Source organism: Nanorana parkeri, unplaced genomic scaffold (genome assembly GCF_000935625.1).
Source record: "Nanorana parkeri isolate BGI_ZX_2015 unplaced genomic scaffold, ASM93562v1 scaffold195, whole genome shotgun sequence".
Classification (NCBI taxonomy): domain Eukaryota; kingdom Metazoa; phylum Chordata; class Amphibia; order Anura; family Dicroglossidae; genus Nanorana; species Nanorana parkeri.
Genome location: NW_017306463.1, coordinates 791,072 through 806,913, shown reverse-complemented (window position 1 = coordinate 806,913; position 15,842 = coordinate 791,072). Strand labels below are relative to the sequence as shown.

Here is a 15,842-nt window from a genome sequence, read left to right as displayed (position 1 = left end):
GGGGAGTGGCCACAAAACCACTATCTGGCGCATTCATTGCTAACACTTCCCTACTGTGTGTGACATAACACACAGCCTGTCTGTATAATACATAGACATGCGTCCAGCTATGAGAAGTGACTCTGGGAATGAAAACTGACCACGACAGCGCGGATCTGCTTCGAAGCTTGGTGTGGTCATTTTGCAAATGGAACAAATGGGAACTGGCAGACTCACCAGGTATTTAGCAGCAACACACAAATAGCAACATCACAAGTAGGGATACACCATACCGATACTAGCATCGGTGCCGATACAAAGTATTTTGGCGAGTACTCGTACTCACCCAAATGCTCCGATACCTTCCCTGATAACGGAACCTAGTGCCATAGGGGAACATTGAGCCAGCTTCACGTGCAATCAGGAACGGAAGGTAATGTAATGTATATAACTCTAATGTAACTCACCCGGCGGTGAGTAATGACATGCCTCCCAGTTTCCTGATTGGCCAGGAAGCCAGCCTGATGCTGATTGGCTGGGAAGCCGGCTTTCCGGCCAATTAGCATTGAGCTAGCCGAACATGCCACCTCCATTCTGGCTGGCTGGCTGGCTGGCTGGAAAGCCGGCTTACCGGCTTTACTGAGCAAGGAAACGGGTATCGGTGCATCCCTAGTCACAGGCAACATTTACTAAGCAAGTATATGAATAACCAAACATGTATATGGATTCTTAATGTTTGGAGGAACATACAATTTCATGCCCTTTCCACCTGTTTGCTGCCCCAGAGCCTTTGGAGTAGCTCCTGCACCCTTATTAAAAGAAATTCTTAATACCGTATTTGCCGGCGTATAAGACGACTTTTTATACTTAAAAACATCCCCCGAAAATCGGGGGTCGTCTTATACGCCAGGTATACAATCTAATTTGTCAGCCCGCTGGAAGTGCGGTAATACTGTATGTACGGTAGCTTCGGCTACATACAGTATACCGCGCTGAGCCAATCCCGGCGAGCGATGTATTCTATTAATGAGTACAAAGCCTGCTCGGCTTGGCAGAGGTTGTGTACATCGCTCACCATGATTGGCTCAGCGTGGTATATTGTATGTAGCTGAAGCTACCGTACATACAGTATTACCGCACTTCCAGCGGGCTGACAAATTAGATTGTATACCTGGCGTATAAGACGACCCCCGATTTTCGGGGGATGTTTTTAAGTATAAAAAGTCGTCTTATACGCCGGCAAATACGATACCTACCTTTTTCAGGCTATCTTCAGTTCATTTAGTGATATCACGGGTCCTCTTCCTCCTATGTGCTGTCAGCATTTGGTGAGCAGTAGCCTGCTATATGCTAATTCTGGGTCACAGGAGTACATTAGTGAAAGTACTGCTGTGATAAAAAAGAGAAGTAAAGCCAAAAATGGTTTGGCTTTAGTTCTCTTTCAATTGTGTTCATGTTAACATCCAACAGCTCCTAATTCTAAAACAATATGCTGTTCTTTCCATTGGATTGAGGTTCTAATGTAACAAGAATACGAACAGCATCAGTCTAAAAACAAATACTGTTTTTGGAGTGAGTAGCCTGACGATGTGTAAATGTCTGCTGTATTATGTACTGTGTATGGACCTTGTGGATAACATTCAGTAGTTACCTGGTATTGATTTGTAAGTCCGTATTTACAGTTCTGTTTTAAAGTACAGTCAGTGAAGTTCATCCCATATCCACATGCCAGCCCAACACAATTTGTGGCTCCATCTATAAATGTGTCATTCACATTTCCAGATGCATTTCGAACTACACAGGAGCCTGCAAAAAAAAAAAGATTTCTTGTGATATTATGGTCATTGGAGATTACATTTGGTTTTCCACTAAAACAATTTCACTATAAATTAAGAGTCGGCACGTCTATGTGAGAACAATAGTCTGTCAAAATAATCCGACCTGACCAATACACTTTTCTCCACACTCAATGCCTCAAGTGTCGAATGAGCTTGCCCATTTATAGGTAATTTAAAGTGTTTCATAATTTATACACTTTATTATTTTCAGGCCAAAAAAAATAAGAATTTTTTAAATACTGAGGGGGTTATTCACAATGCTGCCGGGGGCAGGCGTGTGGACAACCAACCCGAAGTGAAGTGAGCCGAACGCTGTACAGCTATTCACTTCAGGCTTGTACGGCTGATTTCAGCCGTACACTGACTGAAATCAGCCGTACACTGACTGAAATCGGCCGTACATCGGCTTGCTGCGGCTGACTTCGGGTCGGCCGAACATGCCCAGCATGTTCGGCCGACCCAAAGTGCAGAAGGAGTTCGACTCAGCCGATCCAACATCTGGATTGGCTGAGCCGAACCTCCGGCAGGCTACTCACTGCTGTTTGGCCTATTCTCATAGATGCCGAACAGCAGTGAGTGAATAGCTGAGCGGCATTCGGCTCGGCTATTCTGCTCGATACCTCTGTGGTCCCGAGCAGAATAGAAAACCAGTTTAAAAAAAGTAGAAAAAAGAAAACAATTAGCAGAGCCGGAGATGATATGAAAGGCGACTCTGCTGAGTTCCCATGGTACTGACAGATCAGCCTCCCCTGGTTTCCAAGTAACCAGGGGAGGCTGAACTGTCAGTACCATGAGAGCTCAGCAGAGTCTGCTTTCATATCACCTCCCCCTCTGCTAAGCTCTCATTGTAATGCAGGGGGGAGAGAGCACCCCCCTGAAATGATGGCAGATAGCAGAGGAAGCAATAGCTTCTTAGCTATCTGCAAGTTTTTTTTTTTTTAGTATTCCGACAGCTGCTGCCATCAGAATAAAAAAAAATTTAAAAAAAATCAGCATTAGGAATGCATAGCTAGATTCCTATTGGCTATTTTAAATTGCAATATCCAATAGCAAGCTGGCTATTACACCCGCCCTCTGCTGCTGTCAATCACTAGAAAAGGGCCTGATGGAGAACTTCAGGTCCCCTCTGCTGATTGACAGCAGCAGTGGGCGGGTGCAATAGCTAGTTTGCTATTGCAAAGAGAAATAGCGAATAGGAATCTAGCTATGCATTCCTATGCTGGGTTTTTTTTTCTGACTGACGGCGGCTGGCGGCTCCGATGTCAGAAGAAAAAAACAAAAAACAACAGAGCAGGGAAAGGTTTACTCTGCTCGATCGAGCAGAGTAGACCTTTCCAGGAGAAAGTGTTTCTTTCCTGGGCGGCCGGGAGTAGCTATCTAATAGCGGGAGACTCCCAGAGCGTCTGGGAGAGTAATGACAGATCAGCGTCCCTGGTTACCTGGTAACCAGGGGCGCTGATCTGTCTCTGCAAGTGGCCTGAGCCAGCCGTGAGATGACAGCTGGCCCCGCCTAGCTGTGAGTAGCAGGCTATCTGCTGGCCAATGGCCGGCCAGCTTCGCCTTTCACCTCGGCTCAGTCAAGCCGAGGCATATGCCTTCAGCTCGACTGAGCCGATCGGTAGACTGCGGGAGCTGTACGCGCTATAGTGAATAGCCCATACAGCAGCCCTTCGGTTCTACTGAACCGATAGGGTTCCTGGGGCTGAAGCTACAGCTAGATCCTTCGGCAGCTTTGTGAATAGAACCCCGAATCTATTTAATATTTCCAGCCAGCAGGTAGAGCTCAGTGGCTCTTTTTACATGGTTACCAGGCTACCCTTGTATGGAGGTTCAGTTACAAGAGGAGCAGGAAAAGCTGCTGCTGCTATTATCTGTAGAAAACACAGAATGATCTATAAGGCCTAGTTCCCACCTGAGCGCTTTTACACGTGGACCTAGTTGCGCGAAAACGCTCAAAACACACATTTTCATGTAACTTAATGGCAACTGCTCACACCTTAGCGTTGCGTCGTATGTAAGAAAACGCTCGTTGCCCGAAAAGATGCAGGAGCTACTTTTCAGGCAGATGCCCCATGGTTTTGGTCCCATAGACATCTTTATGCAGGGAGAAAAGCGCGTTTTTAAAAGCAAAGACGCAAATAAGCATTACCCCAGCTGCCATTTTGTTTGCAAAATAAAACCGTTACACAACCATGAAGGTAATGTGCATGCTCAAACAGTAGCCCTGAATGTGTACATTTCTTGTAGTGTGTTTAGTACATCAAACACCACCTGTATACTATAAAGTAAGGATTTATATTAAAAACATCATACCAATAGTTGCAGAAATGATTAGATAGGACACCGTGGTCCAGAAAATGGACATCAGGGTACCTTTGGGGATAGCCACAGCTGGATCCTGGTTAAACAAAATAAAGAAGCATCTGAAGTTAGTTTTAGTATGGCCACCATGATCAATGGAGTGCTGGCAAGTGTTATCAACTCAGTAACATAAATGTGTGAAATATGTTAATGTGCCAGGTATGCATTTTAGCATCCACAACCATAAGCAGATCCTTGAATGGACAGTCTCTCTATAGACATTACACATACCATTCCCTAGTGTTTTCATAAACTTTTTTGAAGTCAGTCCTTGGTAAGTCAAGTATTTAAAGTACACGTTTAGATTGTAAGCTCTCACAAACATGGCCATGCTAACCATCTTGTCTTAAATTGTATTGTAACTGTACTGTCTTCCTTTATTTTGTAAAGCGCTGTGCAAACTGTTGGCGCTATATAAATCCTGTATGATAATGATCAAAAAGGTCTTCTTTTCTTATTGTGATGGCAGTTCATGTTATGACATGTGCACCAGCAAGCTGCTTTATAAAAGAAACACCATTTATCCGTCAAATAATCCTTGGAAGCTGACTCACATGCTCTAGCTCCTTACCATTATGCAATGTGAACCAGGAAACTGTTTTATAAAACTGAACTGCCATTTTACCTTTTAATCAATCCTCCTAAGCCACCTCACATTCCCCATTTCCCTGTGAGATGCAAGCTTCTGCAGAATCTAAGGGGGTTATTCACTAAGCTGCCAAGTGAATAACCGAGTCGAAGTGAAGTGAGCCGAACGTCGTTCGGCTATTCACTTCGGCCCTATACGGCTGAAATCAGCCCTACATTGTCTTGCTTTGGCTCCACTTCGCTTCAGCCGAACATGCTGAACCGAAGTGAATAACCCGTTTGACTCAGCCAATCCAACATCTGGATCGGCTGTGCCGAACCTCTGGCAGTTCACTCGCTTCTGTTCGCCCCTTTTCTCATAGAGGCTGAACAGCAGTGAGTGAATAGCCGAATGCCGCTGAACGGCAAAAAAAATTATGTACACAAAAGAGAAAAAAAAACAGCTTGGGTTCCCCCTCTCCATCCATACCAGACCGCTTATGTCTGGTAGGAATGATAGTAGGGACCCCCAGTTTAAAAGTAAAAAAAAAGTGCATCCAAAATCCTACCAGGCCCTTTAGGTCTGGTAGAAATTTTGAGGAACCCCACTCCCAAAAATGGGGTAAAAAAAGTTGGGTCCCCCCATTAAATTCCCAACCAGACCCTTAATCCGAGCACAGGCCACCTAGCAGGGCAGGAAAGGAGGGGGGGGGGGGGCGAGCAAGCGGCCCCCCTCCCTGCCATACCAGGTTTCCAGGGTCCCCCTGGAAAAGCACCTTGTCCCTATGCTGATGGGGACAAGGGCCTCTTCCCCACAAGCTCTGACCCGTTGATTGTGGGGGTCTGTGGGCAGGGGGCTTATTTGCATCGGGCTGCCCTATATAATAAAGGGGGCACCCAGATGCTGCCCCTCCCTTGTGAATGAGTAAGGGGTACTTGTCAATTTTAACATTGATAAGCATAGTTGTTATACTACGATGTTTGTATAAGTACACCCTATAACCTACTAAGCTTTGTAAAGCTTAACTAAATAATATAACAAGAAAATGAATGGTGATGCCCCTTTGTACGTTACCTTCTTTGTGTCACATGATTATTTGGGTAAAAACTATGATAGAATGGATTAGATATGTAAGTTGGCAAAAAATGAGTTTCGTTTCGTTTTGATTCGGGTCTGAAAGTCAATTCGTTTCAGCATTTGGATTTCGGATGAATCAGAATTTCATTACCAACTAAAATCCGTTGCAGAAAAGTGACATTACAGGTTTACTTTGTTTCTTTTTAATTTCTGACTCCCCAATTCATGCCAGACCCTTTAGGTCTGGCAGGAATGCTATTTGGGACCCCCGATGTAAAAAAAAACAACAAAACACTGTGCCGTTCCCCGGCAATTAATACCAGACCCTATAGGTCTGGTACGAATTTAAAGAGGTAATCCCAACGTCACAAAAATGATAGAAGGCAGTGGGAGGCAGCCATTCAGCTACTGGCTATTTCAAAGTGCAATCGCAAGCTGGCTATTGCTCCGCCCACTGCCTTCTATCAGTCCCAGAGGAGTGGACCTGAAAGAGAAAGCTGTTACAGAGTAACACAGATCTCTCAGCTTCTTTCATCATTTACATTTTGTAACAATATTGTGTTACTTTGTTTTCATTTGAGATACAAGTGCAGAGAAGCCAGAGAGTGGTAAATGACAGCTCTCCCGCTTGTTGTGTTTCCTTTCCGAATGAATTTCGGATGTATCCAAATCTCGTTATCAAACATTCGGATTCCTTCAGATTCGTTATTTCTGTCATTCGGAAATTTGGATGCATCTGAATGTCTGAATTTACAGAGATTTGTATGAATTTCAATTCGGAACAAAACTAAATTTAGAATGCATGCAGCAAATTATTTGTTTGATGAGAAGGACTACTTTTTAACCATACAGACAACTAAACAAGAGAAAGGAGAGAGGGTTTCAGGTTTCCAGAACTCTAAAGAAACTTTTGACTCTCAACATCCCTGCCTGAGGAAAATTAATAAGAAAAGTTTATCACAATTTGTAAATGTTAAGACTTCATGCTGCATCCTGCCCTAGGCACTCGTCTAGATTGTCATATGGAAAGTACAGCCCCAGCTATATCCTACTGTAACTAATTCTACTTTCATTTAATATAGTAGAGACCTTCAAGTCTCCAGAGATGTTGGCTCCAGCCAGGATTCCAGTAGCTGATGGGAAGAAGATGGAGAACATTCCAAAGAAGGAGCCATCTTGTCCTCTCCACTCCGGCACAAAGTTCTCAGCAAAAATATCAGCTATAAACAAAAGAAATTGAAATGTATGCAACTGTGTATTTTATTTCTCAACACATCAAGGTAGATATAAAAAAAAATGTAGATTAGGGAATCAATGGCAGCAATATGTAGCCACGATTTTACAGATTCAAAGACAATCATGTAAGGTTATCATTCAAATGATAAGAATTTTTAACAGTCACCCAACTAAAAATCTCTGTGACCCATGTGTTCCCTTTTCTCTTAAGAAATTACTTTTCATGCCCAAGTCCCTGTTCACACCTGAGCGTTTGGTGAACACGTGGCAAACTCGCACATAAATGCGCACTTTGACACGCATTCACAAAATGCATAAAAAATATGAAGCGCGATTGCTGTGCCATTACCAGTTATTGGCACCCCAAACATAGCTGGGTAGATGTGCGTTCAACCCCCCCCCCCACGTTTGTGCATGTTTAAATGCGCAAGAACACTGAGCAAAAAAAGCGGAACTCATGTGGCAGATTTTGCTATAAGCACTACTTTTCCACGTTTTTTTATACATGCAGGAACCCATTGAAATCAAGAGGGATGCTCGGCAAACACAGAAAATAAATACACATTTCTGCTACGCTCAGGTGTAAATGGGGCCATACACTGTGCTAACTGCTAAAAACATTTAGATCCATACACCTTGTGTATACTACTTATAGGGCTCATTCTCTAACACCTACCTGAGCTTTACCCTCTTCAAATATTTTGATTGGTGGTGGTTTAGTGTAAGTAAACCCTAACAACGGCTACTTCACACTCTGTTACATTTTCCAATAAATTATTTTTGTTATATCTTTTCAATAAGTGCAAAAAATACCTGTGGATTCTGCCAGAAACCCAGTGAGCTGGTATGTTTCTGTAAACTCTGCAGTGTTATTTCAAGCAGTGTTTTTAGCCCTGCCAAGGTCCCTCCTTGAACTATAGAACACCTCTCCCTAATGTTATGGAGATGAGGAAAGACGGATGTATTATGCAACCTTAACACAATTCCTGTCCTAGGATGACAACACTGCTCCTCTACAGATAAGGTAAGTGAGTAAGCTTTGTCAGTCTAGGTCTGGAAATGTATAACTAGCAGGATCACCAGATGAACCTTAAAGTGATATTAAAGCATTTTGTTTTCATTTCTCCTTTAAGGAGACCCTCCTTTGCTGGAGGCTGTTGCTTTTTTTCTTTAAAAGTTTCTAATTCCTCGTTTTCTAGTGGCTCCCCGCAGCGCCCTTCCCCCGCCCCCTGCCACCATCGTTTTAATGGAGGCACCCGTGCGTGCTCGTGCCCGGTCATTTCCGCAGTGGCTGTGTGCGTCCATAGACATACACAGCCCTGTGGCAGGCCACGCCCCTTCCCTCTTTGATTGATGGCAGAAGGAGCCGATGGCTCCTCTGCCATCAGTATCCTCCCCCCGCAACCCAGAAGTTCAGGGAACGGAGGATCGCTTCGGGACCGGCGGCGGGGACAGGTGCCACCATTGTTTTATTGGAGGCACCCGTCTGCACTCGTCCCCGGTCATTTCTGCAGTGGCTGTGTGCGTCCATAGACACACACAGTCCTTCCCTCTTTGATTGATGGCAGAAGGAGCCTATAGCTCCTCTGCCATCAGTATCTTACCCCGCAACCCGGAAGTTCGGGGAACGGAGGATTGCTTCTGGACCGGCGGCGGGGACGAGCACAGCTGACAGGTAAGTGTGGAGGGGACCGGGGGAGAAAAAAGGTGCAGGGCCGTTTTTACCCTAATGCAGAGAATGCATTAAGGTAATAAATGCCCAGACCTTAATACTACTTTAAGAGAAATATTTCTGGAAAAAAAAGAAAACAAATGCAGCTACCACATCTAAGGAATAAGCTGCAAAATATTTAAAAAACATTTTTTTTTAAATCTTTGATTGTTACACCTTGATCTAGGAATGTCTGCACCTTGAAGAAGGTTCATCGTAAGGTTCAGAAACATTGGTGTTCCTTTGAATTAAGGCATATATTCCTAGGATCTTGTCGCTCTATAAGGCAATAAATTCTCTGCATTCTAAATTCAGCAAATATAATTCTTTTGGCCACTCATCTATAACATGCTACCTGCTAACAAGACACATGATATGGTTAATCACTGGTATAACAGGCACTGGTAAGAAGTAGTCGGTTGTCAGTAATATAAAATATGGTTGCATCCTGGGCCTGCTTGCTGACATTATCCATCCATGTCATTTTTGTGTTACTTTAATAACACATTACTAAGTAACCCCTGCCACTAATCAGCACTTCAGTTCTCTACCGATATGAAAACATAATGTTCTGACCCTCCCATCACTCACCTCGATAGCCGAAGAAGCCTTTTGCCTTCTTTTCTTCTGTGGCAGGAATGACCGTCCCAACTAGGTAGTTTGCAAATGAAATCATGATGACAATGAAAAAAAGTATCTGAGCCTGGAGAATAAGAACATAAAAATAAACCACACTGAAGAGGGGTGTGTAGCGTAATAGTATTATTGCACTGTTTTGTTTTTAAAACAGTTTTATTGGGGTTTTTTTATATTTAAAATGAAACATTTGCAAAACTGGACATACTGTACAACCCAGTTGCATCACATTTTTCTGTTTACAAGTGTGAAATATTACAGTAGAGATACATTTGTGTCAGCCAAATGATTGTAATGTATGGTCACATAAAAGGCACGTATTGTATCATTACTTATCAATCCATCATTTAGAACTGATTTGAGTCTGATAAAAAAAAAATTGGAGAAACTTTAAGGAGTGCCCACAAGACTCCAGCGGAGAGACACCAGCGGAGAAGGAGGAAATCTAGAACATCAGCTAGTGATAGCAAACATCACTGCAAATTGTAAGTGTGCATTTAATTATTTAATAACTTGAATGGTTTTGTACTATGGAGAGTCTTCCTTTTCTTATTTTATTACATTTATGCGGAACATTTAAGGGGGATATAAGAATCCAGAGGCAGAGGAGTGAGGTTTTATACCATAAGTTGGAAAAATAGGATTTTTGTACCTAAAATCCTTTTCTCTGTATTCATTGAAGGGCACAGTCGAGACCCTAAATCCCTCACCATTGGGTTATAGCACCACCTCCAGGAGTAGGACACTAGGTAAAAAAAAACCAAAAGCACAACCTTGGGGCAGTCCTTGATGGTGGCCAAACCGCCTAACTACTAAAGGCAGCTTATTTAGTCACAAGCAGTACAAAGAAAATAAATGGTCAATGACAAAACAACCAGAGGGGAGGGTGCTGTGTCCTTCCATTAATGCAGAGAAAAGGATTTTACAGTGAGTACAATCCTATTTTCTGTTAATTGAAGGACACAGCTGAGACCTTGAGTGCCCCAAAGCAGTGTCCACCCAGGGGTGGGAAATACCAAAAACATATGCCCTGACAGAGCAACCAGTAATGGTCAGATCCCCCTGCATAAAAAACCTAGGAGCCCAGAGGCCACGGTAGAGAACTCAGCCAGACTTTGCACATGCATAGACTGCAGGGTAACCTGCACAGAATTAACTAGCTAGGCAACATAGAAATAAAGACCCTTCTGAGACCCTGATGTGACACAGAAACACATGGGATGCAAACCCCGGCAGAGGCAAAAGCCAAACCCCATAAGGAAAGCCAGTCTGGGCCTCAGCATCCCTGCATTTGACCAGAGAGGACAAAACCACTAGCTCATAAAACACGCCACACAGAGCTGTAGCACCAAAGATTAAGGCATTATCCCTATAGAAGATAAAAAACCCACAAGACAAATATGCAGCCCAACAAGTTACAGATGGTTGTACTACATAGGTTGCATCCACACAACCTATCAAAGGAAGAAAGACCAGCTTCCCAGCAAATGAACAGAAGCTCAGGGAAGCATCCCAGCAAGCAGACAGATGCAAAATATTATACAGATCTAACAGTAAACAGGTGAAAGAGTACCCTCCATTGTGTATGTTTTGGAGAAGCTACATCCCTCGCAATAGGAAAAGCAGTCATCCATGTTGCAAAGGGAAAAGTACATATCTTGCACAGGCAAGGTGACTCTGGTCTTCCACCTAACTCAAGCCCCCCATCTGCTGCAACCACAAAACCCATAAGACATATCAATATTCTGACAGCTACAGATATGACTACATGAGACAGATGCATAATGGGATCCAGAGCCTGCCTCTCCTCGATCCAGAGTATGAAAAGCCCACAGCGCATCCACCAGGTAGAGGATCAGGTCAGAGCAGCTTATCTCCTTGGCCAGCCTAGATCTGTAATGATCAAACCATAGCACTCCATCTCAGTTCTGTGAAGCAGATGAGGAAGGAGGTACAGAGAAAAAAAGTGTACAAGGCCGTACCAATCCCACAAAGCCACCAGAGCATCTGCCACCTCCAGCAGAGGGTCCAAGACCGATGGGTAAATCGATCCAGATCATTAGTAGAGTGCAGAGACCCGAAAGACCACATCTTGCATCCCCTACCAAAGATCCAGATCCTGGAAGGCCTTAGACTTAGGACCCACACCCCCAAATCCAGGCTCTGAATTCAAATAAAGTCAGTCAGCCAATAGACTACCCACGGAAGTCCAACAGCTTACAAGTCTGGAACGTAAAGTACTATCCAAGATAGAACGTTTGCCACTGCTTGGCCATACCAGAAACCAAGTTCCTAGCGGATGTAAGATGCGCCCACAACCGCAGCATTGTTCAACTGAATCCAGAACAGACAACCCCCAAACAGGAGGATCTGCAGTGTAGGAACACTAAACCCCTCCAAATTCCAGATGTAGAAGAGAAAAGATTCTATTGAAGAGGTCTCCTGTACCAACTAGAACCCTTCCCAGCAGCAGAAACCAAGAGGTCAGGTGAGTGGAAAACCCCAACTCCAGGCTGGATAGCCTAAAACACCAGTCCAGAGAAAACCTTGGTCAGGCTACAAACACAATTGAGCCGCCCCATAATGACAAAATGGCAAGCACAGGATAGAAATGGATTTAAGCAAGGGAACTGCCTCAAAGGGAAACACCACCAGACCCAAGATACTCATGGAGACTTGCAGAGTTAGGCAGTTCCTGACTGACAGCACTATTGCATCCCAACTATCCCTGAGCAGCACTGGTTTCATCCCAACATATTCCACGCGATTAATTTGATCTGGCGCTGATACCAGGAGGCTCAGCAGTCACCCAACCCATGGGTGCCAACAGTTCCTGGAACAGGAGGTCATCCAGATATCCCACATTAAAACACCACAGGATCACCGCAAGGCTATCACAGAGGCCAGAACCCTGGTGAATATACCATGAGCGGAAGACAGCCCAAAGGTCGACACCTCAAACTGAAAACAAACAACTAGCAAGAAAAACGCAATGTGCTGGAAATTAAGGTCCGCAAATACGTGCACCAGATAGTCGTAGAGCCGACAGCTGCCAGAAGAAAGAGTTTGCACCATATAAGATGGTGTCCATTCAGAAGCTTGTCTGACAAAAAAAAATACATTTAGAATCCATAAAAACGCCACAAGAGCAGTATGAAGAGCCACTGTCTGAGTGCAGGCACAGATAAGTCGTAAGACAACAATTGGATAAAAAGCAGAACAGATTCTCTAAGTGAGACAGACAGATTGAAGAAACAGCCCATTGCCAATACAGAACACCCCAAACAGGAACAGGATCGAAGATGTTTTGGGCGGAGCAACAGGGTATAGCAGAAGTGACTTAAGCTCCATACCAAACAGTATGAGTGTTTATCAGAAAGTAGGTAATGGTTTAAAACTACATTCCCCCTTGCATCTATGGTGGTATGCATCATTGAACAAACAGCTAAAATAAGCATACTAGGCCAGGGTGCTACACCAGCAGCCTGCAACTGCACAGGAACCACCTTATCTGACAAGGAATTGGGAAACCAAAAACAGATAGAATCACCTCAATCAGAAACTCAATGGATGCCAGGATTCAGGCAGGACAAACAACAATCCTATAGAGGAAGGCAGTGAGGATACTTACTGTAACCACATGCAGAGTCAACACCAAGTCGCATATTGACCCACCTAATACTGCATAAGGATTGTGCCCAACTGACTGAAGACAGCCACCAAGAGGGACTCAGACCTGGGATAAAGTTCCATGGCAATGGAGGAAATACTACAGGTCACCCCAGGAGTAGACACCAGAGTAACCAGACTATAGGAGTGTGTCGGATGCACCAGTCCGAATCCGCTGTACAACGATAACACATGACTTTACGCAGTTCCGAACCGACCGAGCCATTGCAAAGAGGCTTGGTGACATTCGGCTATACACTCACTGCCATTCAGGCCTTATGAGAATAGGGGAGAACTGCAGCGAGTGAGCTGCCTGAGCTTCGGCTTAGCTGATCTAGATGTTGGATCAGCTGAGTCGAAGTCCCTCTGCACTTCGGCTCAGCCGATGTACGGCCGAAATCAGCCGTACTGAGCCGGAGTGAATAGCCGAATGACATTCGGCTCTGTTCTTCACTCTGCTGCTTTCTGCAGCTTTGTGAATAACCCTGTTAATGTATTATTAAGATTGTACACACAGTAGCACTTGCTGATATCTGCATATTACTATTTTGGTTGTTTATATACAGTATTTTCATTGGTATTACCCATCCAGTAAGATTTTGATTGTATTTAGGTAGTTTGTATATAGATATTATTGTACCTAGGACTGCTGTGTTTAAGGAGTTTAGTTTTTAACAGGGTTATTCACAAAGAGTGAAGAGTTTGGAGAAGGCAGGAGAAGTGAACAATCTAGGACAACATAGCTGATTTGGAAAAATTCTCCAATTCAGCTCAGTTTCCAGTTCAGCTATGCTGTCCTAGATTGTTCACTTCTCCTGCCTCCTCCAAACTGTAAGTCTTCTTTTCTCATACATATTGGTTTACCTGTGCACTGCACTATACCTAAATAGACAACATCAAACCATCTTGTGCATCAAATATCTGGTATATCGATTATGCAATTTTAAAAAGTGCAAAAAATATATAATAGAACACATACTCTAATTAATTAAAAAAGAAATTGAAATATTGTGATAGGCTTTTTGCAATGTCCAATTATAAGTGAAGAAATTCTCCTCCCAAGACTTAAAAAGTTATTAAAACAAGTGCATTTGATGTCCATAAATTACACTTTCATATTAAGTAGTGCTCCAATCTTCCACCTTCTCTGTTGATATATATACACATAAATCTTTACTCCGCCGTAATAAAAAAAAAAAACCCATTAAACTGCACTCAGCGGAATTATAGGGCTGCCCTAAATAGGATAAGCAATAAGCGCTTCTACCACTGGTGTTTCTTTCTCTTTTTTTTCATTTTCCTCTTTTCCCTTCCCCTATTTCCCTCTACCCTACTGACCCTTATTATCTGTTTCTTTCTCCTTCTGCACTTTTCTGAATTTCTCTTAATTCCTTACCACTCTACTTTATTTTTCCCCACATAACGCTTGTTTCTTTATGCATGCTGCCTGGTACATAAAATTTTTGTATATATCTCACAATTATTTACGATAAAATGGTAGGTTCTTATGCCAGAGCAGTGGGTATTGTATATGTTTGCTCCTCTGCAGCGGTCTAAGGTCCCATAAATCATCACATTCTATATACTGTGTATAGAAGTGAGGATGTTGAGGAAGATTCCAATGCTGCAGCGTAGGAAAAGAGAGGCTGAAGGGAGCGTTGTGACAGCTGGCCGGCTTGGAGCTTCAGGTGGTGCAGGTGAGTATAACTTTGTTATTTTTGATCATAAAATGAGCACTTAAACCCTTGCAATACAGGGGTAGCCTCACTACAAGGTTTAGTAAAACATTTTCCTGGAGTTCTTCCTTAATGTAAAGCATAGAAAACAGTTGAGAGGTTGCGTTTCACCGTTGTTAAAAAGGCATTTTTAAAGCACCTGCTGACAATCGTACAGAAAAATGTTAGGGATTGATTTATGTTCATTTCAATTGCCACTTTTTTTACCTTTGCCTCCCACTCCATGCCAGCCAGAGAGATTCCTAGAAGTGCCACGACAGTAATGATGCCAATAATTCGGATGTCATTAACTGGGTCTACAATGGTTGAGTCATAATCCTGTGAGGGTGACATTCTGAGTATTATGTATGATATACATTTGAATTACTACTTGTATACTAATAGTCCTTACAGGCTCATTGTCTTACCCGCAACAGATCTCTCACAGTCTCTGCAAAGCCGACTGTGTGCATGGCAACGGCCACAGCATTTGCAAATGCAAATATCAGGCCAATAGATCCTCCCAGCTCAGGTCCCAGGCTTCTAGATATAAGGAAATAGGTGCCACCTAGAATTGTATAAAATATATTTGAAGATGAAAACCGTATTCTGTAAATTTATTTTAGAGTCCCCCCCCAGAACTAATATTGCAGTTGTGGTACCTCCAAGCAGAATAGAAAAGTTAAAAGAATGAGAAAATTATTTTTAAAATGATAATACGCTAATCTGTCATTACAACTGGGCGGAGCCAGCCGTGAGATCACGGCTGGCTCCGCCCAGCTGTCATTTGCATGAAGATCAGTCGCCTTCAGCCGACCTTTCTCCATGCTTCGCTGTCACTTCGGCTCAACGGAGCCAAAGCATATGCCTCTCGGCTCAGCTGCCTTCAGCTCGGCTGAGCCGCTCGGCAGCTGTACGAGCTATTGTAAATAGCCCATACAGCAGCCCTTCGGTTCGACTGAACCGAAAGGCCAGAGGCAGCCGAAGAGAGCCGAAGGATCAGCCGAAGCTGTGGCTGGATCCTTCGGCTCTTTAGTGAATAACCCCCCAAG

The 15,842-nt window shown here is 43.5% G+C and overlaps 1 protein-coding gene across 3 annotated transcripts in view; it reads right to left on the bottom strand.

Annotated features, from left to right (window-relative positions):
* The window catches only part of SLC12A3 (solute carrier family 12 member 3), a 61,268-nt gene that overhangs the window by 30,219 nt on the left and 15,207 nt on the right, over positions 1-15,842 (bottom strand). For all 3 annotated transcript variants that reach the window (XM_018555415.1, XM_018555413.1, XM_018555414.1), the window contains 6 exons: positions 15,219-15,358; positions 15,019-15,129; positions 9,362-9,473; positions 6,913-7,043; positions 4,131-4,215; positions 1,631-1,785 (listed from right to left, as the gene is read on the bottom strand). In XM_018555415.1, the coding sequence (XP_018410917.1) occupies positions 1,631-1,785; positions 4,131-4,215; positions 6,913-7,043; positions 9,362-9,473; positions 15,019-15,129; positions 15,219-15,358 (734 nt within the window). The remainder of the gene's footprint in view (positions 1-1,630; positions 1,786-4,130; positions 4,216-6,912; positions 7,044-9,361; positions 9,474-15,018; positions 15,130-15,218; positions 15,359-15,842) is intronic.